This window comes from Plecotus auritus (assembly GCF_963455305.1).
Source record: "Plecotus auritus genome assembly, chromosome: 11".
Classification (NCBI taxonomy): Eukaryota; Metazoa; Chordata; class Mammalia; order Chiroptera; family Vespertilionidae; genus Plecotus; species Plecotus auritus.
Window position 1 is genome coordinate 24,648,117 of NC_137777.1, and position 24,646 is coordinate 24,672,762.

At 40.7% G+C, this 24,646-nt stretch overlaps 1 protein-coding gene across 1 annotated transcript in view; it reads right to left on the reverse strand.

Annotated features, from left to right (window-relative positions):
• Positions 1–7,856: 7,856 nt before the first annotated feature.
• EIF3H (eukaryotic translation initiation factor 3 subunit H) overlaps positions 7,857–24,646 on the reverse strand; it is a 102,191-nt gene continuing 85,401 nt past the window's right edge. Inside the window, exons 3-8 of the mRNA XM_080647076.1 lie at positions 24,025–24,192; positions 22,449–22,548; positions 21,100–21,249; positions 13,707–13,827; positions 9,497–9,629; positions 7,857–8,110 (exon numbers count right to left, since the gene is read on the reverse strand). Coding sequence (XP_080503202.1) covers positions 8,013–8,110; positions 9,497–9,629; positions 13,707–13,827; positions 21,100–21,249; positions 22,449–22,548; positions 24,025–24,192 — 770 coding nt within the window. The 3' untranslated portion in view covers positions 7,857–8,012. The remainder of the gene's footprint in view (positions 8,111–9,496; positions 9,630–13,706; positions 13,828–21,099; positions 21,250–22,448; positions 22,549–24,024; positions 24,193–24,646) is intronic.

Below are 24,646 nucleotides of genomic sequence, written 5' to 3' on the forward strand. Positions count from 1 at the left end.
TTCCTGGGCCTCCGACGTGCAGACACCCTTCCCAGCAGCCACACAGCCCCCATTCTGCTCAGGCCTACCTGCAAAACTTTGCCCTCGGCTAAAAATGCACGGGTCCTCGCCAAGTTTATAAAGGTGCTCAGGAAGAAATCCCTTCACCAAATGTGGGATATCTTTTGGGCTCTGGTGTAACTTACACTCTGTCCACGGTGCTCCCACACACAAGAAATCTCTCCACATCTGGAATGGGCCATCTTTTGGAGATTTTCGTTCAGGCAGAACTGCACAGGCTTCGGACTGAATGCGAAGAACAGGGTGGCTCTTTGTGCCAACCTCAACATGTTTTCGCCCTATATTATGAGGCTTGTGTTTAGCAATTATATTTTTGCTAGAAAGATAATACGTACTTAAATCTTCTGTTTTCTCCTCTTCTTTTAAATCTGACTCTAATTAGGGGGAGCTGAGAGTGAAGGTAGGAGGCAGATTGTCTTACTAGTAATTCCTCTCCCTCCTGCTGCCGGATTTCAACACAGATCTCAGCAGAGAAGGCACCACTGAGGCTCCTCCCCGAGGCCCGGCTCAGGGCAAGGCTGTGCAGTGGCCACACTCCGCTGTCCTGTCCTTACAGCTGCCGTGCCTGGTCGCCTGCAGTCAGCAGCCAGTAAACAAAGCCCTGCTATTGTCTCAGGCTCCGTGCACACCTGGTTTGGGAAGCTGATGTCTCTCAAAGGGAAGGCTCGGGCACCTGCATACCAGGCTCCTGCGTAGGGGGCTCTCTGGACCTGCAGGGTGTCCGTCCTGTCTTCTCCCTTCTCCCTCCCTCTTCCTTTTCTCCCCACCCCTGCCCCACACTCCCTTCCTCCAGGCCTAGGTTTATTAATTTTTTTGCTGTGTCTGGATTCCCCTTCCTTCTTCATGACCTGACCTGCTACCCTCAACCTCTAATAGAGGTGGCTACTCTAAAATAATTTATTGCATTATGTCTCCCCAAATCATCTCTGTTAACTGGGGGGGGGGGGGGGGGGGGGCATGATTTCCAGGCTTTGTTTCACACCTGACTGTAAAAATTCCCCAGGTAATAATGACCCAAAGCCAGATTCAGGAACCACTGTTCCAGAGCAAACGTTGGCAAACATCCAATCCTGGGGCGCCTGTTAAAGCACAGGTGGTTAGGCCACACCCTCAAGGCTCCTGATTCCCTGTCTGGGTTGAGGCCCAAGAATTTGCATTTCCTACAAGTTCATAGCGGATGCTCCTCTGGGGGCCACTTAGAGAACCACAGCCCTTGGGGAAGCCCCTGGGTCAGGACTTACTGCCCTTTCATTCCTGATGTTTGTCTGCTGAATCACCACCAGGAGGTGTTCTTACGCTAACACAATACAGAGGAAAACCCACAAGCAGCACCATTTTGAACGGGTAAGTTTGTGATTCCACTTTCATTCGACAGCGATGCTCCATGCGCAAAGTTAGGGCCCACTCGCCAAGTCTGACACAGACTCAGAAGTCACGCCACTCTTCTGGGATGGCTGGCTGACTTCCCTTCCTAAAGCCAGAGCTCTAGTACATAAGCGTCAGGAGAAAAATCATCTTTTCATCACAAGGTGCTTTAAATTTTATAAAGGTGCTCAGGAAGAAATCCCTTCAGCAAACATGGGATATCTTTTGGGCTACAGCTAATACGTATCCAGAATCCATGGAGGACTTCACAGCCAGACTCCAACCACTTTCCGCAGAGCACCCCACAAGTGCTACAGTTCGTTGATACAAGACAGAAGATTGTCATCTGAGACTTGCCACATCAGGGCTTCATCAAAATGCAAAATCAACACCTTCTCTTTCTCCCTCTCCTACCCCAGATGACTGCTGAGTTTCTGTACATTTGTGAATTCACAGAGCATGAACAGAATGACATGAACATCGCAAATGCAAATGTCTTTGTTCCCAACAAATCACTACAGCTCCCTTCCTTCTGTAAGTTGGGGAGAGGGAAGGAATGGACTCTACACACCATCTCATTTCAAGTTCAGGAGGCAGAGACAGGTGAGTTTTCCAAAGCGTTTTGTCAGGAGTAGCTCTGACTCACACACACACATACACATACACACACACACACACACACACACACACACACACCTCCTCAAGTATTCTTTTTCCAACACTGATTTGTACTTTCATAAAACTGACATCTGCATCTCTAAAGAAATAACTTCACTGTCAAAAGAATCAAGCTTAATTTTATTTGCTTGAAATGTTTTCATCTCAGACCAAATTTAGAATCCCCGCCACCTGTTTCTACCACCAATCTCAGCAAAGCAGCAGGAGCTCACCTCTCACATCCACTTCCCTGCCGGAAGATCAGGGTGACGGGGAGGCAGGAGGGGTTCTCATTAGCCCCCCACTCCTTGTTCTTTCTTGAGAGTGTGAAGCCTTTGTGCGCCAAATGCTACGGGGAACACACCTTATCGCCACAGTGCATCCATGAGCAGTGGGCATCTCACCAATAGAAAGGCTCAGCAGGTAAGGGTTTTGTGAGACCCAAGGGCAAGAATACCAACATGCCTCAGAAAGGGCCTGGAACCAGGAAATCCAGGCGTTAGGAACCAGGAAGCATTCTCTCCCATTTACCCCTCTCTGCTTTTTCCTCTATCTATGCTCTTCTCGGCTTCTCAGCCCTTTGTTACAAAGGGCTTAACCAGAGGTTATATTCTCAGGAAGGGAGCCCAGATGGACAATGGAATCCCTCAATCTCAATTTGTGTTCACCAGAAAAGGGTTACTGATTGGGCGAGGTGTCCACCAGGGTCCAATGATATACATGGACATTGGGAACTCATCACTGGGATCCTCTGCATTTAGGGGGTGGGGTGAGTTAGGGGGTGAAATAGTTCCCCAAATTGGGGGGGGGGGGAGACAATGGTTCACCACAAAAGATATCACACAAATAGGAAGCTATTTTGAAACTATTGTTCTAGAGGTTGTGCCATGCACTGGGCAGAGAACCCAAGACCTGAGCTCCAGTCCTGGCCCTGTCTCCTAGGAGTGTGTTAGCTCTAATGTTTTTGTTCACCGTCCCTGAGCAGTAATTCTCCTCCCTTTAGTATTCTCAGCACCAAGCACATTGACTACACAACACATTTGTGTCCCTTTCCCATTTCCTTCCAAATGAGAAAATATACAAGCGCTTTGTGAACTGTAAGATATTAATGTTGAAGATCGTTCTTAAAAGCCGCTTCAAATACAATGTAATTAGTCTATTCACTTTCTTCTCCAAATATCAGGGTCTTTCGCCTCCATAATAGGGGTCCCCCTTGGCAGACATGGAACATCAGAAACCACAAGCCAAAACAATGGTGCCCATCCATTAAGACCAGACTGGATATTTTACATAGGCAGCACATGCATTTTGTATTTCTCTGGCCCATTGCCTCCTGAGAGTGCGTTTCTGTTATAGTACAGTGGCTAGAAGTGGAAATCACCAGCTGCAATTCCTCTCTGTATCTCATTAGAGGGCTAGTTTCCCCTTAATGCACATGAAGACCTTTCATTAGCAATAATGGGAGCTGCACGCATCAAAGAGAAAGAGACCCTCACCATTGTGATCTCAGAGATGAGGTTATTGGGACACTCGCCTGCCTGATTGCAGAATTACGGCATTCGGAGAGGCATGATTAGATCAGGGCAAAAAAAAAAATTAAAATCTTTGCAGCTATTTAAAAAAATGAAATGCAATTTAAAAACCTCAAAATAGAGAAGGGTAAGAATCAAAACTAAGGAATCACATGCAGATTGACTTCAGGAATGAGTTAAGCACGAAAAAGCCAAATGACAAGATAAACAAAGGTGGGGAAAGATTACCCAGGGGATCTGACAAAACAAGAACCATTTCCAATACGTACAAAGTAAAACGTTGGCAAGAGAGACTACGGTCCAGGAAGAAAAGGCGAGGACCATTTGCTGTCAGAAGCAGTAAACACTGCTGAAAGTTAAACAAATCCTCTGCCTCCATGTCCACAAAGGAAGATGGAAGATGACAGAAACGGCTGTGCCCTGGAGAGGGGTCAATGAAAAATAATATTACGGAAGGAAGTAGAAGTGACACCTGAGTTTATGTCTTTGGGTTGACACAAATGCCAGAAGCAAGAATATATCCCTACTGCAATCTGAGTTATTTTAAATAAGGATGCTTGGAAATGGGCCACGCTGCACTGTTACAGGTTTGACGAAGAAATGGTAGAGCCCGGCTGGCATGGCTCAGTGGTTGAGCATTGACCTATGAACCAGGAGGTCACGGTTCGATTCCCGATCAGGGCACATGCCCAGGTTGCAGGCTCGTCCCCCAGTTGGGGGCATGCAGGAGGCAGCTGATTTCCTCTCATCATTGATGTTTCTTTCTCTCTCCCTCTCTCTGAAATCAATAAAAATATATATATTTTTAAAAGAAATGGTAAGAATCCCTCACTTTAATCCAAACGTAAAACCAATAAAACTTTTGGATTAAAAGAGAAAATCATCTTTTTCCTTTCTTTGTAGTACAGGATCAGTGGATCAGAACTTACTTACACTTTTTTTTAAGGAGACAAAGATGCACATGGAAAGAAACTAAATAAGTATCTGCAACCTATTAAAAAAAACTTCCAGGAAGCACGGATTCAGCACCCCATCCACTATCCCTGTAGCTCACGAATGTTCCAGGGAATAAATTAGTGAGACCTGAGGCTGCATCCAATCTTTAGAAGACTGCTTACCACTGATTCAAAGATTGAAAATGGATGCCTAACTCACAGTTGTAAGAAATTCCAACACCAATCCCATGAAGTCAAATTGTGACTCTAAAAAACTGTTCATATGATTGAGTAACCTATGAGAACAAGGAGGATACAGATCAAGAAATGTCTGGGGTAGACTAAATCCCTACAAGGTGGTCCACACTCCCCAGTGCAGGAGTGGTGGCCCTGGGAAACCATTTCTGCATCCATGGACTGCATCCCTAAAACCACCATTGAGGGGTCAGTATAGCCATAGTGGGTACTGCCAGGAGCTGTGGAGCCAAGCACGCTAAGGTGCATTATAGGGAGTGTCATCTATGTAAAAAGAAGCTCAAGGCAGTGGGAATGAGGCCACAACTGTTTGTTCCAATGCACTGTAACCTCCCAGTAGCTCTGGATCTCCATCTACTCACACCCAGTCTTGAGTAACTTGGAGTCAGATCAACCCAATCCAGGGGTGGGCAAACTTTTTGACTCGAGGGCCACAATGGGTTCTTAAACTGGACCAGAGGGCCGGAACAAAAGCATGGATGGAGTGTTCGTGTGAACTAATATAAATTCAAAGTAAAGGAGCGGAGGGGAGAGCAAGAGAACCGGATAGAACAGCCGGATGCGGCCTGTGGGCCGTAGTTTGCCCAAGGCTGGCCCAATCCATCCAAAGAGGTTCAGACACAAGCAGGTTCTCACTACTCCAGCCCTGGGCCATGGGATGCAGAAACCATCACTGCTTTCCCCTCACCTTTGTCAGCATTATGGTAGGCACACACCTGCAACCTTCCCTTTGTTACTTATCTAACAACCACTGTCAGCCCTTCCATACATCCCAAATAAGGGAGGATGCTCTGTTAAATAAAACAAGCCCTATAGCTATTTTGGTTGGCCCCATTTAGTATTATCCCTTCAAGCACCCTTGCTCCATTTCTATGAAAGAACTATGAGAGCAAAAGATGCCTGGTGAGAACAGAAAGGGAAACAATTGATAAATGGTATACTATATATTTAATTTACGAGGAATGTTTACTATAAAAATGGAGTTTACAACTCAAAATAAAAAATTATTTCATAACATCCTGATATCCACACCAGAGTTCTATGCCAGCACAATTTGAAAGTGAAGCCAATGTAGGTTTTCTAAAGAATGTTATAAAAAGCGTGAACAATGAGGTAACATTTTAGAAGACACTAAATATGAAATATTTAGATTCTGTAAATGAGAAACCACAACAACCTCCATTAATTAGGGTAATATTAGATAACCACATTTCAATTTCCAAAAGTGGGGGAAAACGGTTTTACTTTACCTAGATATTAAAAGGATAAGGTATTTTGGGCAGTCTAAAGATTCATTCCCTCAGATATTTTTTAATTAAGCATAATCTGTTTTCTAGAACCTTATAAGGCATTATCAATGATCACGGAGTTAATGGCAAACATTTTTACTTTCTTGATTCATAATTTTCATTTAGATTAACATACTAGACTTTTCTGTCCTTGGGTAAGTGAATGATTTATTAGACCTGGTACTCAGTTTATGAGCTTTTCTCATTTCAACTTGAAGAAACTGCAAATATTTATAGAAGATGAACCACATGTATTTGTTCCTGAAAAATGTCAGAATGTAGCACTCACATCAAATGCAGAACAGAAGCTATTCCCTAACACTACATACTGTGGAGACTTAATTCCCATTGACATGTTTTCCTAAACAGTTTTCCCACCACAGTAATTCTTAATTCAAAAATGACTGCCATCTCCCATTAAGCATGTACTCACGTATTACTGAGTTATGGGTATCTAAACAGTCATATGGAATTTACACCAAAAAAATTTTAAAAATCACACCTTTAAAAAACATAATTGAATTTTGTTAAATTAATCTTACACCAGGAGGAAAACAGTAATTAAGCTTACGTTTGAACTGATTTTTCTTCATTTTGCCGTTACTTGAAGGGTGCTTTGTTCAATTCAATAATATGTATTCCAAGTCCAGGCAATTAGAATGCAGGAAAGTTAATCAATAGAGTATACAGTCCACAAGGGCAGGGACCATGGCCAGTTTTGTTTATCGATAATAACCCTCTGCCTAACAGTAATACTCAAACAGGTGTTGATTCAAGTAAGAAATCACATGTGAGCAAATATTTGGATTCTAGAGTGATCAAGGACCTGGGCTTTTTAAAAGCAAAAACCTGCTAATAACCCCAAAGCCCGAATAGCCTTGAGTGTCTACTACATACCACCACTGTGCCGTGTGCTTCACCCACGTGAGGCTAAGCAACTGGTCTAAGGACAGACACACTAAAGGGAAAAGAGCCAGATATTGATCAGGCTGCCTGATCCAGAGCCCCCCCGGTGCTTCCAAAACAATGTTGTTGAAAAAGAGAATTCTCACCTTCTTACCCTTTGTCCACTCCTTTTTATTATCTTCCAGGATCTAATTCTTCAAGGTGAAAATCACCACAAGTAGCACAGGCACACCACCACCAGCAGGAAAGTCTGACTGGAATTACACAAACAGCGGGATCTTTGATGATCTTTCAAACACAAAATTAATAAAAGTTTTTCTCCAATGTACTACTGTCTTCCCAAATCTTCCTTCCTTCCCCCAAACCTGCTTTTAGCAGAATTTATATCATGGTATGGAAAAGATAAACATGAAGTTCTAAATTTGAAAACACACACAGAAAGAATTTCGTTTTCATACAAAATATAGTCCTTTGGTAAAGTGATTTCTTTTAAAATACCTGTGCCCAATGGCCTATGGGCTTGAGGATTGGCCAACCATCACCTGAGGAAACAAAAAGGTGGACCTCTGAAAAGCTCCCTGAGCGATTCGGGGGGGAGGGGGGGGGGAGGGGGGGGGCGACGACATGGAGCCTGTGGTTCAAGGGGCTTGAACGATGAAGTGCTAGGATTCACACTGGGTTCCAGGCCTCTGGGTCAGGAGTTGGAACAAGCAGTACTGGATTGTGTGGTTGAGAGGTGGCAGCTCAGAGGTAGCCAAGGTGATGGATGGAGGTCAGAGGCTGGTGAAGTTTCTGGTGAAGACTTTTGTATTTTGGAAATTAATAGGTAGAAGGAAGACAAAAATAAGCAACTAATATGTCTCAATCCAAATGAGCAAGCACTCAAGATTGTTTAATTAATATTTTATTATTGGCTAGAAAACTTTTCAAGATGCAAATATATTTCTTCCAAGAGCTGCGCCACTGTGATCTCAAGGGTCCACATTAACTCCTTTTCTGGAAACTTCCTTTTCTTAGCTGTTGTATTCTTGGAGAGCCTGGGCCATGAAGAGTTTGCCTAAGTTCTGGGCAGTGAATTCCTTGATGTTCTGGCAGTAAGTGTTAATCTGGCCTGTGCATTTGGGAAAGTAAGAGAGAGAACTGTAATGTTCCTCAAATTATAAAATGATCTGGAACTCAAACAAGGTCAACACAACACAGAACCACCAGTATTTTGTTCTGTTTTGAGTTAAGAGGATATAAGAATCAATTCTATTTTTCCATAGGGATAATAAAGATTAGAAGTTCTTAAGCTATCTTCTGCTCTTGGTTACATAGAGAAGAAAAATTACAACTTTCAAAAAGATCATCAGCAGTTAAGAACGTATTAGCTGTCAATCGAAATGTACTGACTATGCAGCTGAAATTAATGCTGCACACGGTAGAAAACAGCACTGGTCTTGTTAGCAGGTAGAAAGAACTGCAAACTAAGCCGACCCACCTAGCACAGGCCTGAGCAAGTACAGTGGTTTCCAGTCTGTGCTCTGGAAACACTGAGCTCTCCTCCGCCCCAAAGCTACCAGAGCAGAGCACAGACAGAATCCCCATGCAGAAAGGACACACACTGCTTTTAAGTCATAAAACTAATGACCTAATCTGCTGCAATAATTACCTATTTTCTGAAAGTATGAGGAATACAATTCTGCTTGCACTGGACCTTAAGTAAGGAGTGTGTCTCCGTTTCTCAAATTTAATTTATGTGGGTACAAGAAAGCTTTATAGAATTTAGATTTTCCTCCACCCTAATAATAGTTCAATAGAAATGTATCAATGGGAATTGTAGAAGATCAGCTTTTCTTTGCGTAGGATTTTCGATCCAATAAATGCCTCAAATAGTATTTAACGTTTATATAGAAATAAGGTATTTATAGCTAGTAAGATCATGAATGTTAAATATTCTAAATCAAATCCTAGAGTAGGAAATAAAAACTCTGCCACTTAAAGGAGGTGTTAAATGTTAAGTACCCACAGAGAAAGTCTATCCAGAATTGCATTCGTGTTGCTACAATTTAAGTCTAAGTAAGGGAAACACTCGCTGTTGAGTCAGAAAACTCAATTCAATTCAAACTCCCACACAGACTTGGGCTCAGTGCTGTGCTCCAACAGGAAAAGCAAAAGGCTCCAGCTAAATGATCTGCTACATTATGAGACTGTAAAAAGGTTTTCTTACTTCCCATGAAAGATAACACAAGTAAAACCTCCCATTTTAGAGAGTTTATAATGCCATCTCAAAAATGTTCAGAGAAACACAGAGAAGCACTGAAAGGACCTGGAAAATAAAAGACTGACAAATTCTTTAATTTCAGAAATTACAGGTACTAGACTCAAATTCATCATTCAACCATGTTAAATGCATTAGCTTTTATGATGTACATTCTCTGTTTTTTTCAAATCTCTAACTGCCGCCTACTTTCTAAACAACAGAGAAAACCGCCACATTTGCGCTGGCTGACAGTACCTGCGATGAGCAAAGAATCCATCCTGGCTGGGGGCTGCGGTGGTTTGAAGAGTTTGGAAAGATCCTCCTCAGGAAGTGGGGGTTCTCCTCGACTCTGGCGCTGCATGTTCTCCTGCTGGCGACGCTGCTGATACTAAAATTCAGAGGGTAAAGGACTTGGTTATTTTCCTCTACCGGAGGAGAAAGAAAGACCTCCCTAATTATGTGATCACAGCTCTGAATTCCAATCTGGTTTATCAAGGGTTAATCCTTGGTAACTCTTGCTTCTAAGAGACTAAGTATTGCAACCTTAGAAGAAAATTCCTTTGCTGTAAATTCCAGTCACTCTGAGCTTTAAGAATCTATGACTAGCAATTTGGAAAAGCAAAACTGATTATGTGAGAAACAGGAGGCTTATGAGGCAAAGCAGCTCAAGATTAGTTAGTGCTTGAAAGGGAGAAACGTGACCATTTATGACTATGGGATAAATGACAACACTGTAAGTACGAGTCATCTTAATTTTAATAACTAAGAAATGGAACTACCACAGTGGGAATTCTTTCAACTATCCCTACTGACCAAAACAACAATACTGATAATGTTGTTATACTAGAGGCCTGGTGCACGGATTCATGCACCAGTGGATCTCTCAGCCTGGCCTGCGGGGATCGGGCCAAAACCAGCTCTCCGATATCCCCCAAGGGGTCCCGGATTGCAAGAGGGCAGTTCTCGGGTGACACACCCCAGAACTGGGCTCCCTCCTCTCTGGTTCCAGGTGCGTCACCCGAGAACCGCAGCTGCCATTGCCGCAGCTTCGCAGCTCCTGTGTTGAGCATCTGCCCCCTGGTGGTCACTGCGCATCATAGCTACTGATCAGACAGTCGCTTAGGCTTTTATATATATAGACTAGAGGTGCACCTGCCCGAACCACTCTGCCTGCCTGCCTGATCCCCCTAACTGCCCTCCCCTGCCAGCCTGGTTGCCCCTATTAATTTTTTTAAATTTTTTTATTATTTTTTAAAAATACGTTTTATTGATTTTTTTTGCAGAGAGGAATAGAGAGTTAGAAACATCGATAAGAGGAAACAACGATCAGCTGCCTCCTGCACACCTCCTATTGGGGATGTGCCCGCAACCAAGATACATGCCCTTGACCGGAATCGAACCTGGGACCTTTCAGTCCGCAGGCTGACGCTCTATCCACTGAGCCTAACCAGTTAGGACCCTATTAATTTTTTTTTTAATCTTATCCCCTTCATACACAATTGTATTTCCTTATTGGCTTCTCCCTCTCACACCATTTTTCTCTTTCCTTTATGTAACACTTTTTCCTACTGACTCATCATTTATAAACTTTTCTTTCCTCCTTATTTCTTACTTCTGTTCCATCATCCTTCTTCCCATCTTTCTCCTACCCTCCCTCCCTCCCCACATTCCTTCTTTCCTTTATCTTTACCCCTGCCCTCCCTCCCCTTTTCCTTCCTTCTCACCTTAATTTTCTTCACTTCCTCCCTTGGACCTGCTTTGCTCCCTCCCCCATTTCTTCCTTCTTCCCATTCTCCTTTTAAGCTCTACTGGCTCCCCTTTAAAACTTTTCTTCCCGCCGAAACCGGTTTGGCTCAGTGGATGGAGCGTCGGCCTGCGGACTGAAGGGTCCCGGGTTCGATTCCGGTCAAGGGCATGTACCTTGGTTGCGGGCACGTCCCCAGTGGGAGGTGTGCAGGAGGCAGCTGATCGATGTTTCTCTCTCATCGATGTTTCTAGCTCTCTATCCCTCTCTCTTCCTCTCTGTAAAATATCAATAAAATATATTTAAAAAAAAAAAAAACAACTTTTCTTCCCTCCCACTTTCTCTCTCATCCTACCTTTCCCATACATTCGTCTCTACTTACTTCCACTGTTTTAATATCTATCTATCTACCTGCCTAATTATTCACTATCATTTATTATCTTCTTTCTTTTCTGACTCCTACTTTTAAAATCTGTCTCCAGTACACAACTATACTTGATTTTCATTATAGCTCCTACAGTTCACTCATACATCCTCTTTAACTATGCTCTCTACTGTCTCCTTTATAAAGTTCTTCCCTCCCTCCCTCCCTTCATAAAGCTTCTGTTGGGGAAGGGGGCACGGGGTGGGGGGGGGGGGGCGTTAACCCCCAGCCCAGGGCTCAGTCCCGGCCAGGTGTTTGCCGCCCCCCCTTCCCCGGCCTCCTCACCGCTGTCCTGCTCCCATTCCCTGCCTGGGATGCCTGGCCCAGTGAGGGTGGCCAAGGCCCACGAGGCCCGGGCGCTGCTGCTACCACAAAGTAGGCGTGCCTCCACCCAGAAGGCCTCGGACCGTCCACCACTCCGTCCTGGACCTGTGGGCGCCTCCGTGCCAAGGGCCTGGGCCAGGGGCCACTGCCCTCCTCCTGCATCTGAGCGGGGCTCCTGCCCCGCCCCCTCGCCGGGTGCACCTGCTCCCCCCTCCCTGAGGTTGCCACCCCCTCTGGCGTGCAGCCCTGTGTTTCCTTTCCTTTCTGTGTCTTTTTCTTGTTCCCTTTCTGTATTTCTGTCTCTCCTCTCGGCCTGTCTGCATGCAGGCCTGCCTTCCTCTCCCTCTCCTTTCTTATCCCCTCCTATCGTATCCTATCCTACCCTGGGCCTTGCAGCTGCCTGAGCAGAGGGCGGGGACGCAGCCTGCTGATCTGGTCGTGATGTGACGCTGTAATGGATAATTTGTATATTTCTCTATTATTAGTATAGATTATTTTAGCAGCATCATCACTATTATTATATGAGTAACTACTATTAGTATTAACAACAGATAAACCTGTGCTTTAAGGTCTCTAGCTAGGAATGAATATTAGCTCAGATAATGCTTCCAAAACTTTCAAACTCTGGATTCCTATGATTCTCTGAAGAGAAGGTGGGGATATAAATAAAGGTATAGAACACCTACAAACTTATGAATCAAATCACAGTCAAGAGCTCATAGTTGTAGACTGCTTTCAAAAGCAGGGGGAAGTAACATCCCACACACAGTCTTAACATTTTAAGTTCTTGGAGTCCTACAAAACCAAGGGAAATGACAGCTCTTCCTAAAGTAGAGAAGTAACTTGCTTTGCAAAGATTCCTATATTTAGTGGGGGTTATGAATGGTCAGTAAGAATAAACATCAAACACAAAAATTTAAGACATATCAGAATTCTGGAAAATGTTTCTAAGATTGGTTTTCAGAATCAATAGTCTCATAGGTGACAGATTTTTCAATTTGACACCCCAGGTTGAGTTCTTTAATGAAATAAAGCAGGGTTTTTTCCCCTCAGTTATCAGATATTTTCACCATCATCATCACCATTTTTTTCAGCTAAAATACTTTATAGATTTATATGCGTGTTTATAATTCTAAGTATGGCAGAAACAAAGAATTTAAATTTCACTAAATAAACAAACATATATATATATAAAAAAATTTTAATACAACTCTCTCAGAACCACTTAGTTATGCTTAGAATTCTACTATTAACAACATCTAGTTTAAAGTGCATTTTAATAAATACAAAATAGTCATATACAAACACTTTCCCATATAAACATTCTGGAATCCACTTATCTATGAATCAAATATTAAAAACACTGTAGAGCAATACAGCCCCAGAACAACATTCCAGGAACTGTGAAAATCATGTGGCCTTCAGCAACGCTAATAAAGAAAAGGTTAAATGGCCAGAGCAGTATATGTGTATATGAGAGTCTTCAGGTAATTCTAGGGTTTTTATCTATATTATACCATCTATTTCACAGCAGTTGGTCTATTATTTCCTATCAAAATTGCTTGCTCTTAATCACAATAGCTCAGTTTTTTAAATGAACTGAAGATTGCTAACTATGCTGCAATGAGCCACTACCAAACCAATTATAGTTAGTAAAGAAATGAGCTGTGACACTCTAGAATCTCTTTGCCTCTGATTGTTTCAATAAATGTAACTCTTATTTGCATAACCTTGGCATTACACTCTGAGCTTATACACTGGCTCTCTCTCAGACAGGTATTTTTAAGTACAACTTGTAAATAATATATTAGGAACCTAATACATAAAGAATAATCTTTTTAAATATGATATAGAGCTATTAGCTTTATATCTCAATGCTTTATCAGAGTTAATTTAGGTCATTTTGAAGATGACTCTTGAAGCATCAAACTTAGAAATGAATTCTGTTTGTTGAATTTTTCTGTAATACCAACCTGGTGTTTCTGCTGCTGCTGTTTACTCGTGTTCCTCATGTATGTATTATATTTAACTATATCTTGGCTCATTTCATCCACTCTGTCCATCAGCAACTGTAGAGTCTTTCCCAAATGATTGCTGAAATGTAAAGTAAATATAATGACATGTCATGTTTTCAAGTTATGGCTCTGCCACTGCTCTGAAGAGTTCTGAGATATTAAACTTATCTGCCATTTGCTAAAAGAACAGGAGCCCAGTACACCTGAAAGCAAGGGTAGAGGGAAGACTCTGAGTCAGGATGGTATTTAACCTTCCATATCTGAAATAGCTCAGCTTATTATTGTCAGAGCATTCGCACGTCAGGATAGGAACTGTTCCACATACCTGGCAGGATATCGCCAATGAATACTTTCTTTACAACCAAGTTTCAGTACTCCTGAGCCCTTTTCCTTAGCATCCCCTCCCCCAAACTGTGCACCAGAACACTTAAATTAGCAGCCAAAGGAAGGAAGAACCATGAAAACAGACTAACACTTCTGGCACACGGCGTCTCTATCTAGTAGGTTCTAAATTAGCAGCAGCAGCATTGATTCTGTAAAGCCAAGTGCAGCAAGAAAGTGAGTTCCTTTCCTCTTGCCCTTCCTAGAATCTGTAGTGCAGTCACTTATACGTCTTTCCTTCTCCAAAAATTTCTACTGCAGCTCATTTACCAAAACTTTCTTATAATGTGATACTAATGCACATCACTTTATGTGCGTCACTGATGTCCCAGCTAGGACAGCGACCATCATCCTGATTTCTGCCTGCAACTATCTCCTGCCATCGGAAGGCCTGCTACTACATGTGTGTACTATAAAGCAACTAGCTGACAAACAGTCCTCATTCATTCACTGAAGACCCATTATGTTCCAGTTCAGTGTTAGCAAATAGGGAGACGATAGTGAATGAGACATTCATGATCTCTATCTTCACTGAGCTTATAATTGATTGGGGGGGAGGGGTTGAGAAGAAAGAAAGGGGGAAGCAGAGAGACACTTTAAGTAGTACGGCCAGAATATCACTCTAAGGAGATGACAGGGTGAAAGCAAAGGGTTAGAGGAATCAGCCAGGCAAGAAGGAATGCAGGTGGAAGAAAGCACCGTGCTGAAGGCCTGAGATGGGAGAGAACTGGACAGATAAAAAGAAGAGGATGGGCATGGCTGGAGGACAGTGACAGGGCAGAGAGCTCAGACAAGCACATATGGGAAGTCATTAGCTGCACCACACAGCGCCCATTAATTAACACAGTGTGAATGAGACTCTACACCTTCAAGTGAATGGTGCCCTGGAGTTCTTACATGTCTGTGACTTGTTTTGCCTTAAATTTTCAAATGACCACTCTGGCCCTGACTGGTGTGGCTCAGCTGGTTGGAGCATCACCCCTTACACCAAAAGGTGGCGGGTTCAATTCCTGGTCAGGGCACATACCCTGCCTGTGGGAGGCAACTGATGGACGTTTCTCTTTCTTTCTTCCTCCTCTAAAATTTTGGACGGGATGGGACGGGACGGGAAGGGAAAGGAAGGGAAGAACAGGAAGAAAGAAAGAAAACCACTCTGGCTGCCATGCAGAGAACAGACTGGAGTATAGGAACCAGGAAACCAGTTAAGAGTCTATTGTGGACCCTGGATATGGAACACTCATACATTGTGGTAGGAATAAAATAAAAATGGTGCAGCTGCTGTGGAAAACAGTTTGATGGTTCTTCAGAAAGTTAAACATAGAGTTAATAGATGATCCAGCAATTCCACACCTCGGTATATACTCCAGAGAACTGAAAACATGCTCACACCAAAACTTGTACATGCACGTTAATAGGTGCATTATTCATAACAACCAAAAAGTGGAAAAACCCCAAATGTCTATCAAAGGGTGAATGGATAAATTGTGCTTTATTTGTACAACAGAATACTACTAAGTCATAAAAAGAATGCAGTTACTGACACATGAGTGAAACTGAAAAACATTACACTAAGTGAAAGAAGCCAGATATAAAAAGCCACTTACTATATGGTTCCGTTTATATGAAACGTCCAGAACAGGCAATCCATACAGACAGAAAGTAATCAGTGAGGCCAGGGGATGGGGAAGGAGGAGTGACTGCTTAGTGAGTAAGCGTTTCTGTTCAGGGTGATGAAAATGTTCTGGAATTAGTGGTGATGGTTGCACAACACTGCGAGTACATTAAAATGGCTAATATGGAGGGTTTTATTCTATGTGAATTTTTTAAAAATATATTTTTATTGATTTCAGAGAGGAAGGGAGAGGGAGAGAAAGATAGAAACATCAATAATGAAAGAGAATCATTGACTGGCTGCCTCCTGCTCACCCTCTACTGGGGATCAAGCCCACAACCTGGGACCTTGACTGGAATCGAACCTGGGACCCTTTAGTCCACAGGCTGAAGTCAAAGCACCTAGGGCGTATTCTATGTGAATTTTATCTCTACTTTTAAAACTACACACACACATCGCCTCTACTGTGGTAGTACAGAGACAAACAGAGCTGGCTTGGCCTAGAGCGGGGCAGTATGCATGGAGAAAAGTGGGCAGAACTGAACAGGGAATCAAGAATCAAGGCGGACTCCCAGTTTCCTGCTTTAAGCAGTTGCATGGTTGGTTTCAGCATCCAGAGAAGAAGAAAGCTGAGGAACACAGAGACTGGAAATACTGGGAATGAATGAAAGTAAATCTAGTTGAAGTATGAATTCTATATGGATTCCATCTGTAACTTGAAGAAAATTAGGAAGTTTTTGGCTCTTTCTTAAATAGTAGAAGCGCATAGAACTGGTGTGTCTGCTGGTGTATGTGTGTGTAAATAAATTTACCGTTTAATCCCAAGTCTGGCACTACCTACATAACCTTGACTAAGTGAATTAACCTGTCTGGGAATCAAGTGCTTTTTTCAAATTAAAGCTTTATTTCCTATTTATCTTATTTCGTTGTAATTTTGTGAATCACTTTCAACTTTGTTTCCCCATAGCTAATCAAATGTCCTGGTCCATTTCATTATATAGTCACACTGTTTTCCAAATAACTTCAGGGTTAAAATTTAACAATATTGTGTTATCTCCCATGTATCCTTCCAACACATGCTATCAAGTACATACTAACTTCGCCCGCACTGTTAAATACTAAGAGTTACACTCTGTAAGCCACTATTGCACTCAACACATTCTAGCGAGAAGAGAGGAAGGCAAAAAGATAACTATAACACAGTGGTGTTAACTGCTATAACAGAACAGAAGCATAAAAGACAGTTTGGTAGATCAGATGAGACTTTCTGAATTATGTGACCGCTGAATTTTGAGATTTTGAAAAGGAGTTGGAAATGGGAGTTGGAGACAAGGAAGGCAGGAGGGGGTCACTGCAGATACTGGGCACAGGCAGCATGTTCAAAGACTCCCATGAAAAAGCACAAGGCATTTGAGGAACTACAAGTAATTCGTATACCAGGAGAGCAGGAAAAGGGCAAGAATGGAGGAAATAAACAGCAAAGAAACTAAGGCAGACAACAGTCACAGCGCAGAGACTCTTAGAAGCAAGGACTCTAATCCTCGATTGGAGGACAAAAAGTTTAAGCAAAGGAGTAAGAGGAACATATAACTTGCATTTAGCAAGATCACTGCGATGAAAAAAGAAAAGGTTAAAAGCAGGATGTTAGGAGACTGTGAGAGGAAAGAGGAGCAGAAATAATGAGGTCCTCGCCTAAGGCAGAGACGTGGAAGTCAGATGAAGTCACTCCAGGAATGCACACGGGGAAGGCAGACCCGAGGAACACGGATATTCAGGGATGGGCAAAAGAGGGCTCACCGTGGGGAATAAGGAGCTTAGGTTTCAGACTCCAAAGGTTATCAACATATTAAATGTTTAAGAGTCTGAAAGACTCTATGTTACATCTGGCAATATAGTGATAAAAGCATCTTCAGTGACTTTAGTGAGAGCTCCAACAACACAGAATAGATGGAGCACTAAGTGTTGAAGATAAGTGGGAAATGAGAAAACACACAACAACATGTAGAAAATTCTATTAAAAATTCTGACTATAAAAAAAGAAAATGAAGCAAAAGGTGAAAGAAAATGGATAATAATGGCATGCGGTCAAAAGACGTTCTTTTTGTAACTTCAATTTTAAAATGAGACAGACTTAAACAAGTTTAAATGTCCTTATTCTTAAGAGATGTACTTCAAATCTTTAGGGGTTAAGAGTCAATGTCTGTAATTTTCTTTCAAATGGTTAGGGAAGGGGAGAATACACATTTTTTATGTATGTAGATAGAGAGCCAGTGCAAATGTGGCAAGATACACAACTGGTGAATCTAGGTAAAGGGATATGAGTGTTCATGTATTATTTTTCTGAAGAGTTAAACATTTTCAAAAATTTCTAACATTGGGAAAAACAAGTCAATAAACATAGTAGAAAAGAAACAGCCCAGAGAAACTGAAGATATCTGAGGAAGGAGGGCAGAGGAAAAAATTCGGATACTGAGAGGGCAGAAGAGGCAGGGCTGGGACTGGCCTAAGTTAATTACAGAATTTCTTGCATTTAATCTCATTTTAGAAGAATTGAGGCCCCCAAAATGATATTAAATGCAAGAAATGCCATAATTAACTACACGGTTAGAGTTGTTAAATACTAAGTAAGTCATTTATGTCTGTAAGTGGAACCATCAAAAGAGAAAGTTCATCAATCCTATGAGCAGGTGAATGGGGAGGTGAGAATGGGGGTGCACAGTGACAGTGGAGAAAAACCATGAAGGCAAGTTACTGTCAGATGCAGAGAAAGATCTAGTATTTGTTTCTAGAGTTTAAATCTTGGAGGCTGACTACACTGTAGCAATGAGAAAGGTATTACTAGAATAGACCCTTCCTCTCCACCAAAAAATGTCTTTAAAGTACTATCACTATGTATTATAGGTAAATATAATTATAGTGAAAGAACACAAACAAACAAAAAAGTCTAAAAAACCTGCACAATAGTCTTTGTAAGGCAAAGGAATTAAGTGTAATACATAACTATTTCACAGATACCAGGAAATCACAGGTCCATTACCAAGGGCAATTTTATGGGGATCTTTTCAGTACTAGTTCAACTAGAATTCTGAAACAGGGAGTTATTGTTAGGAGTTTTAATAAAATAGCCTTTTCTTTTATTGCAAAAGAAACAAAGCACTGAACACAGATAACTTAAACAGATGTCAACCAAGACATGCAGTGATAAGTCGGCTCTGGCTACAGTACCAATTTATCTTTAATGTATGATGCCCACCCTTCATTTACTTTTTTAAAAAAAGGAACTAATAGTTTTTTTCATGTGTGAAAAGCTCAAGGCTTTTGTAACACATTTTTAAAAAATTAATAAAAGCTGCTATAAAATAGCTATTACTAGAACTTTCATCTAATAAAATTAAAAATTAGAATTTTTTTAAATGAAAGGAACTGCAGTATGTCTTATTCACAGCACAGGCAAATTTACTAGGTAAATCAATGAATTGGTATCCACATATGGGTTGTGAAAAGCAAGGTCAAGCAAAATGTTTAAGGAGCTGCTTAAGAAAAATTTCTGATGCGGTTTCTTAGAAAAAAATTTATGGCAACTGGCCTGATTAATGTTATAAATTAAAATTTGAGATGAACAAAGTTTGTAAAGTAGTACTATCAATTTGGGTCAATTTAACAGTCCATTGATATAAACTTTGCTTCAAGTTTTCTCTCCCAACAGGAATACCAATTTACTTTTAAAATAACTTAACATGAAGAGCAAAGGGCCTCTCTCCCTATTTCACAAAAAACAGGGAAGATAAACACTATCATGAAGTATTTGTCTAGATCTTAGCAGCTATGGAGAATTGGGAACGTTTTCTTCGCCATTATAGCTGACGCTTTGGATAAGTAAACATCACATGCCACTGTAATGTTAAAGCACAGAAGGGCTATATGTGTTTTGTATGCTCAGTAAGGAAGCTTGGGAAAAGGTGAAGACATAAATTATATAAGCAAAAGCTTTCACATAGTAAATTTAAAATTTTTATATAACTATATACTTAATTCATCAAATTGTAACCCTGCTGAAAAAGGTTCTTAGCCCAAAGCTTTAAATACAGGTGTGCCGAATGGGTTTGTAAAGCAGTAAAGAAAAATATGACCTCCTTAAAGAGATGAACTGGAGAACTACCATGGCTATGTTTGCAGTTAAATGGCATATTCTTTAGTGCCAAATTAGTCTCGAAACCTGGCTGTCTCACCTAGCAATCGTTCACTAACCAGTTTCCTTCTCCTTCCCCTGTGAAGACTTTCTGGGCCTCTGTGGCACAATCATGCAATGAAAAGTGGCACTTCAACCACAGTTCTGCCCATCCAGACCCTGGAGAAGACACCGGGCTCTCTGGTCCTTCTGGGTTGGTTTATCCCACTTGTTTTATGACAAGGAATCTTATATGGTTCTGTTGTACAAGCTTCTCTCTGGGATAACTGAAAATCTGGTAAATAACTGAGCTTCTGTTCTATAATGGTTGCTTAAGAAAATACACTTTTTTTTTTCTTTCAGCCATTCAAACAAATGCATATTGATTGATTACCGACTCTGTCCATTTAATTTCACTCTATGTATCTGTGGTTAACCTCCATCCACCATAAAACAATTACTAATATCAAGCCTAAAGGGCTTTGAAGAGAAGCTATATATAGGAATCTATTCATATTCCTGTTAAGAGAATAAATTGGGGGGGGGGGGCGGTAATTTCATAAAGGAAATGATCTGTTTTGGAACATTTCAGTCAGTGTTTTACCAATATATTAAATAATCTTAGCAACTAGATAGCCAAAGCAGCCACCTGAAGGAAATTATGTCACCACTGTCTAAGATAGCAAGACAGTGTCAGGTCCAGAAAATTCTAAGTTTAGCTGGAAATCAAACGGGAAGCTTTCTACTAATAAAGTCTACATCTGAACAAGGGCAAGTGGCACCAATAAAAGAAAAAAAGTGGTTTTTTGTTTTTCTCCCGAGCATTATTAAATATCCAGACATAGTACCATAGCCTCTGAGGGCAGTGTACAATAAATAACTCTGAACCAAATAAAAACCCTCCCCTATGGGCATTTACCTTATCAGAGCAAAAATGATCCAGCAGAGGCAGCGGAGGGTTGCTAGAACAGGAACTAATTTGTATTCAAACACTGCTTCACTTTATCTGTTTGGCATTTTTCCTGGGATCTTAGCAAGCCAGGACAAGTACTACATGTTGTTACATGTCTTTGTAACCTCCAAATGTGCTTAAGTAATTCTTTTTTCTTGTTTGATAGGTTAGAGTCTAAATAAAAGAATCTTTTGCAGCAAGTGATAAAAAGGCACTTTCATTAGGCAGGACCTCTTACCTGCTAGCAAGACTGAGCAATTCATGTTTATCTGCTACAGCTGACTTCTTCTCAAGCTCCCACATTAGGACGTTGATCAGATGTGAATTTTTAATTACAATCGGCACTTCTTCAAACATGTGCTCAAAGGTGATACTTCCCTTTTTCAATCTGTGAAGCGTGTTAAAAATACTTTAGTCTGGTGGTCAGAATTAAATGTTAAATTGATTATTTCATACATTTTCCTTAATTACAGGCCCTCTCCAGGATCTTTGTTTCATTAGAACTCTCTAAAAAGGGAGAGAATGTTTTAAAGTCAAGCATAACTCGAGAGATTTGAATAACTGAAAATGATCTGAGTTTGCGCTATAAGCCCAGAAAATAAGATTCTTGGCAAAAGAAACTATTCTCTCTTTGTAATCAGGTATCTTCAAAATTTACTTGATAATAGAATATAAGTGTCATAGGAAGTTATGCTATATAATCTATCTCTAAAACATTTAAAATAAATAGCTAAAAAAGAGAAATACTCAAGTTTTTGGCAAGTTCATTTTAAAAGCCTACTGAAATGAAGAGATTAACAACTAGCAGAATACTACTCATAGAATATTGCACATGAATGCTTCACATCTGAATTTGCAAGAATGCAACTTCTCATAGTTTAGTTATAGCTATCACACCCAGAAACTCTTCATGAGTTAGCTTTTCTTTTTAAATTCTTTGCACCTTAATTTCAAAAGAGAAACTAGCAATGAACTGTCTGTCAATCCTACATGAAGTTAAAGCTGCTATAATAAGAATAAAAATTCCTATAATGAACACAAAATGAAGAATTCTGAGTATTTCTTAGAATTTTCAACATAAATATTCCAATGCCATTGTGTAGGATCACAAAACAGCTTTATTGATTAAATTCTATGCATATTTGCACCCATAATATTTCCAGTAAGCCAAATTCCTTACTGAATCTTTAAAATGTTTATACACACACCCCAAGAAACAGGAGCTCAGAAAATAAGACATACAGCACACAACCAGACTGACACAGAGTTTACAATCTGATAGCTGATGATCGTTCATTCCATCTCCCTTTATTTAATCATTTTTTCTTCAAACCCAGTAGCTAATTAATTCCCATTCCAATTGAATTCGCCCATGGTGAGAACAACAGATGAGACTTTCCATAAAGAACAGTTTAAACATGGAAAGGAAGAAATCAAGTGGCACTCGGCCATGCAAAAAACTTCTACCGTCGACATGGCAAAAACATTTTCATGCCACCGAGGATTCAATAAATGTGGCAAACTAAAATCTTAAAAGAAAAACACCCAGTCCTTTACTGTGTGCCTTACAGGCCCCCAAACACTTACGCTTCGGGAGAAAAATCCTTCTCTTTGCAAACTTCCATCAGTTTGGGAGTCAGTCTGTATGCCTTCAGTGAGAGAGACCCTTGGGCAGTTTTTATGGGATCTCAAATGAGAAAAAGAGAAAAAAAAAATTACTAAGAATTTTGTCAGGACCAGTGCTTGAATGACATTGGTTCTAGGCACATTCTGTTACTTAGCATATAATCTTTACAAAATGAAGATCAAAATAAATAATCAGAACACAATTTGAAACAGATTCAAACTAGTATAGCAAATAGGAAGTGAAAATGGAGGAACTTATCCTATTTGTAACAGGTAGAATAATTTCCTCAGCTAGAACCAGCAATCATGATGAAAATCAAATATATGTTCTATACATTTTATATACATTTGTTATGATTAGAAGGAAAATACTGATGAATATTAAGTATTAAAATTCAGTGCATGCATTTGTGTGGTTCTTCAGTCAACTAATTTAGATGACTAGCCCTGCAAACAAAATTTATCCATATTAATATGCATTATTTAAATTTCTTGGTTAAAGCAGATTTTTAAAAAAACATCACTAAAGTCAAAGTGCTATGACAAAAGTGTCATTTTAGTTTTAGAGAAACTCATTATGTCAAAACTAACTGCTTAAACAGTCCATGAGTAAGGGAGCTTAGCACTTGCTGCATGATAACGGCTCCGGCATGCCAATATTCGCCTAAAACCTGTGTTAACATTCATGTTGTCTGAAACTTAACACAGTGAAACTTTTAGCAATAGGTGATAAAATGAAAACCAAAATAGATTGAAACAAGTGGAAAATTCATCAAGGTCTGATGATGCAATGTTTCCAGCCAATATAAGTACACTTTAACAACTTGTTCTTTACTGTAATCCAATTGTTAACATACTGAAACAATTTTGGGGCAGCTCATAAGATTGATCGTATTCATTAGTATTTTTTCTGACAGATACTCAGGACGTTACATTTACTTCTCAGCTGGAAACTATATGCAAGTCTGCCAGATATGGCAAACTGTGAGTGTTTGGGGAGGGGGAAGGCTATAAAGCTGTTAAATTGCCTACAGTTCTGATACAGCACAGAACATCTGGTCTGGAGAGCTTGAGGAAACACCATTAAATAGGCCGAAAAGAAAAAAATCTTTGTGCTAAGAAACAGTCCAGGTTTTGTACGCTGCTGTCAGAGGTATAAAAAAAACTTGGCACGCTGTGTTATGATTGGTCAGTCACGTACAGAGCCAGACACTCCAGCAATCGGGGTTTGTTAGACATCTGGTCTAGTTCCACCAGCCCCTTCAAATGAGGGAGGGGAGATGGAGGAATAAAAATGAAGCAGCTACTCCAGCATTCCAAAATGTACACATCAGGGCTCTGATAGCAAGAAAAATAAACAGAAAGAAGGAAACCCTGTCTAGACTTAGCTGCTGCTGAGGCTGCTGCAGAAACAGGGTTGGTATTTACTTGAGAAGGCCTGCCAGGCTGCTCTTAGAGGCAAAAAGACAGAAAGCAAAAATAGTAGCAGTAATAATATTAAGGGAAGAAAAGAATAATAAAGGAAACTCCTACAAACCGTAAATGAGAACAACAGACTCTTCAATGGCATGCTGGTAGCTGAACTGAGAATCCAAGAGCGCCCTGGTGACGAACGAGCCATAGTATGTGGACTGGTACCAGCCCACATGGAGATGGTCAATGTTGACATGGCGAAGGCTGCGCATCATCTCCATCTGATATTGGACTAAACAATGGGGAGGAGGGGGATAAGAGAGAAATTACTGAATGATGCCACCAATGTAATTTCTGTACAACTATTTATTAGCTAATGGGAACAGGTTTCCAGACTTAAAATTCATTCAGCTCACATACAAAGAAAAAATTAAGCTTTCAAATCATTTCAAATCACTGGGACTTTCCTTTTTCAATCAGTGAAAAAACATTTTGTAGGAAAGGTATTAAAAACCCAATAATACCTGTGCTAAACACGGGATTATTTATTAAATGTAGTTTCCACTCCCCCTTGAAAAACTTAAAAATAGTATACACTTAAGAAAAAAATTTGTGTAATTACTAAACTGGCTGTAAGAAATTTTAATGGAATCAATAAGTGAGAATTGTTATCAATGTCTTCTTCAACACAGCTTTGAGAACTGAAAAGTTAAAACCATTAAGAAAACTAATGGGGAAACAATTAA